Below are 4601 nucleotides of genomic sequence, written 5' to 3'. Positions count from 1 at the left end.
CAGAAATGACGTCACTCCAGCCACCGCTGTGACCTAGCTATAAATTCAAAAATCCCAAACAACTAAACAAAGAAATAAATATTTAGACATCAGTGGTTGTAATTGATTTTTTTTTTTCTTTTCTGATATGTTGATATTTTTCTCTTTGATATTACAGATTGATCCAAAAACAAAAAAAAATTATAGTTATCAAGTCATTCAAAACAGTTTTCTTCTTGTAAATGATAAAACAACCAAATAAAATATATATCTTTTTTATTCTTTTTTTCTAATTTAATATAAGATTAATAATAACTAAATAATAAATTTAATAAAAACATAAATGAAATTATGCAGTTAAAGCTTTAAAGTTTTTTTTTTTTTTTTTATTCTTTTCTTTTATTCAAATTGTATCCTTAATAGCTGGAATACCTGGCCACCGTTGTATCCTAACGGTGGATCCAGTTGCCGTTACTGTCCTTCAGTTCCTGTTGTTTCCTTTTACGTCTGTTAGATATTGAGTGCGATGATTTTTATTCAAATTCTTATGATCAGTTATAGCACTTTTTCCTTCTTCTTCTTAAAAAAAGACTTCTTTTCCATCTTTCAATTCATACTTTTATTAATTTTACATAATTTTTTTTTTGTTAAAAATTTATCTATTCTTGAACTTTAGTAACTTTCATTAAATTTAAACAATTTTTGTTAAATATTTAGCTATTTCCGAATTCAGTTCACTTTTTATACCTTATACTAAGATTTTTAATGAATTGGTGCACTTTTAATAAAATTTAATAATAAAAACAAATTCTTGTTAAAAATTCTGCGTTTTTATGTGCTTTTAATAAAATTTAATAATAAAACAAATTCTTGTTAAAATTTTGCGTTTTTATGCACTTTTTATAAAATTTAATAACAAAACAAATTCTTGTTAAAATTTTGCGTTTTTATGCACTTTTTTTAAAATTTAATACAAATTATAATCAATTTTGCATTTTTATTCAATTTTATCAACGTTGAATAAAATTTATCATTAACTTTGAATCTTTGTTCAATTTAATCAACATTTAATAAAAAAAATTTTTAATTAATTTTTGGATTTTTTATTCACTTTATTCAAGTTTAAAAACAATTTTTAATTAATTTGGAAACTTTGTTCACTTTTCATAAATTAAATTTAAAAAAAAATTTTCTTTTGTCGACTTTTAATAACGAACGTGAACTGATATGTTCCACTTGCCGTTCTCAGAAAACACCAAAATACAAGAGACCGAATCAAGCCTCCGCTGGCTCTTTTATAGTCAATTTGTCTAACTGCTCAATCCTCCTGCCACGTTAGTGATCCTGTTAACTCTTTGGTTACTGTAGACTGCCCTTGAAAAGTTTTCACCACTCTCCTAGTTGGCTTTGCTGGTTTTGTTTTGTGTTTATTTAATTGTTGGAGGGTGATGACCTCTAAGAAAGCTTACTTTATTTTTTCCTTCCAATAAAGTTAAAATTTGTCTTAAGTGTATCAGTGTATTATTTGTACTTGGCAATACCATCTTTTATATCTAAGTCAAACTTTACTGGAGCTTTCGACCTAATTCGCCTCAATTATATCGATCAAAACAAAACGAAACAAAAGCTTTTACACGATTTTTATATATTATTTTGTCTGTGCGAGCAATGCACATGAATAAATTGTAAAGAAAAAAAATAAGTGATATCAGTGCAATATTTATATATTTATATATAAAAAAAAGAAAAAATGTTTAAAAAACAAAAACATTATGAGATGAACAGGTGCGAGGTCGAATGGTGACTTGCTCGGCCAACTAACCAAAAAAAAAAAACAACACCACAGGCAGAGACATTGGCTGATTTTTTTATGGACATCGCGGGAAGTTCGAGGTAATGTCTGTAACATTTACTTCATTCTTATTGGATTAAATATTCTATTCCCTCACAGGCCTACATAACAGGATCGATAGTGTCGATGTTGCCTGCAACATGGAACACACTCGTAAGAATTTACATGTAGGCTCTCTCTTTTTTTTTTTTTTTTCTTAGTTGGAATTACTTATATTTCTGTGCCCAATGTGTGGCTTCGATCCACGCCCTATGTTAGAGTCTCATGCTCTACCGACTGAGCTACTAAATACCTTATCTATCTGGACTATTTTCTCTAATACACTTAATATTTTTCTAATATATATTTCTTTTCTCCTCCTGGTGTCTTGACCTTAGTTCTAAAAACATAGTTTACCTTTGCTTCCGCCCAGTGTCAATATCATTGAAAAATCATTGTGAATTAGAAAAGTGACAAGAAGTCTTTTTAAATACAAATGTAATCAATGTACCTTTCCTACTCTTATCAGTTTAAAAAAAATTAATATTTAAATATAAAATCTATTATTTTTTTTTTCTTTGTAATCGCATGAAAATTAATGCGAAATAAAATAATTCATTTGATTAATTATCCCTTACAAGGACGCTTTACAATTGCTGTTACCAACCATCAGTTCTACTAGTAAAACAAGTAACGGCCCACCAGCAGTAAATATACTTATTCTAATGTTATCATAGCAGTGTGTGACTTTCTGATATTTAACTTGTTGAAACACATCTATTTCATATTCAGCATAAACAACTCCTTCGCTATATAACAATATGCCTAATCCTGTGCATATAGTAATCAAATTGCCTTCAGGACTGGTATCACGTGTATCACCACCCATATCGCGAGATGTCAGTTTTCTAATATTCTGCAAGGTTCTTGCATCTGATAACATTATAAACGATCGATAAGCAACTACACATAGTTTATAAAAATAATAAATTAAGATAACGTTATACTGACAGTCTGTCAGCTTACGAGAAAATTTTTGTTTGAAAGTTTCAACATTAAACATGTGCATATAATCATTTAGCGATAACGCAGCTATTTCCTTAAATTCGTTATTGGAACACAATGACCATAATCTTTTCTCTGTATGACAATCCTTCACAAATATTGGATTAATTGTATCAAAAATAGGACCACAGTCCGGAAACTTTATGTCATCTTCATTAGCACACCCAAGTGCTAAACGGGAGACTTCAGAACCTGATACTATAACTTCGTCATCTGACCAACACTTTTCCATTACTACCTTTTGATATCTATTTTCGCCTAAGCAGACTGGATCACGGGTCGGTAAACGACAAACAGCCCTATCTGAAGAGTTATGTGCACCAGTAGCTAACATTGAACTATTCAGATTTACTTCTATAGTATGTACGCTGCCTTGTACATCCGAGTGGTTAATATTTCTATTGGTTAATGCTTGAATTACATCCACTCGCCTCATATTTACATCTTGCGTTAAAACATCTCTGGGCGTTTCTTCAAAATTTACACTACGTAAATCTTTAAGTTTCTCATCACGTGTACACAGACAATCACCTATCAAGGGTGTAAAATTCGAGGACTCCTCATGTTGATCTAACGTTTCCACGTCACAACCAAGATCATCTGGTTTGTCTGATCTAACACGATCCACCTGCTCTTCTACCTGTAAATCTTGCCTGTGCGCTGTCATTGAAAACATTTCTGGTATACTCCACTTTGGTAACTTTACTTCTTCTGGCGGTGCTACTGTTTCACCCCTAGCTCTGCGCAATGCAACTATTTCCTTGCGCATTTCAGTCATCTCTTTTGCCCAATCCTCGTTTCGTTTCATCATCATATACACCATTTGTTTTAGTTGCTCCATACCCACCTGTTGAGCTCGTCCAGCTCTATTCGGTTGAGCTATATTTTCAAGTTCTATTTCCATGGCAAGTGTATACTATCTCGCAGTATTACAAACTCATTTAAACTGTCTTGAATGTTAGTTAGTGAAATATTCCTAAATTACTTATTTACACTGAGTAATTATTATATAAGTCAAATTATTTGAATATATTAATTTGACTGAATTCGAAATTCGATATTAATTAAAGCTCCGGGGGGTGTTTCAGTGTTGCGACCACACCATTTCACCTAAGACAGGTATTTTTTTTTTTTTTCAGTAAGAGATATGATAAAGACGAAGGTTTATAATACAGATCAAACTACCATCTAAATTCACAAAACAATAAAAAAACCTGGATCAAGGACAACTTTATTCCGCACTGGTGCTGTGTAAAGGAACCTTGAACCCAGCGAGTAAATGTCTAACCTGTGATTTTTCCACACTTACAGTTTTACTTGTTGCAAGCTTATAAACCTGGATTCAAAAAAAAAAAAATTAAACAAACTACTCCCTGTACTTACAATTACTCAGCTTACAATGAGCAGTCAACTTCACACACCCGCGGTTCTGTGTGAAGGAACCTCATTGAAACAATATAAAACAGAATTACACAAACTAACTCTAACTGCAAAGAGGACAAAACTTCACTTTAAATGAATTCTACCTGAAGGAACCTCTAAAGCTATTAGAAGAAATAAAAATAACAATATACTACGCCGCAATACCTACTCGTTACTAACATCGAACAGGCAAGACTGATGTTGCACTCTTAACCCACCGGATTAAGAGGTCAACCGCGCAGTTAAAACAAAAAAATCAAAGAAAAACACAGGCACACAAAAAAAAATATTATAAACCACTCTT

General features: G+C 31.4%; 1 protein-coding gene across 1 annotated transcript; it reads right to left on the bottom strand.

Moving 5' to 3' along the window:
- Positions 1–2423: 2423 nt before the first annotated feature.
- LOC119665143 (DDB1- and CUL4-associated factor 12-like) lies at positions 2424–3779 on the bottom strand. The gene has a single exon (XM_038074447.1). The coding sequence runs from the start codon at positions 3777–3779 to the stop codon at positions 2445–2447; it is 1335 nt and encodes a 444-aa protein (XP_037930375.1). The 3' UTR covers positions 2424–2444.
- Between the last annotated feature and the right edge of the window lie 822 nt (positions 3780–4601).

This window comes from Teleopsis dalmanni, unplaced genomic scaffold (genome assembly GCF_002237135.1).
Source record: "Teleopsis dalmanni isolate 2A unplaced genomic scaffold, ASM223713v2 unscaffolded_contig_3643, whole genome shotgun sequence".
Taxonomy (NCBI): domain Eukaryota; kingdom Metazoa; phylum Arthropoda; class Insecta; order Diptera; family Diopsidae; genus Teleopsis; species Teleopsis dalmanni.
Note: the sequence above shows the minus strand (reverse complement) of the source record. Positions and strands in the feature narration are given on the sequence as shown.

Coding starts and splice junctions, on each gene's coding strand:
- LOC119665143 (XM_038074447.1), bottom strand. CDS start 3,779: ATGGAAATAGAACTTGAAAATATAGCTCAACCGAATAGAGCTGGACGA.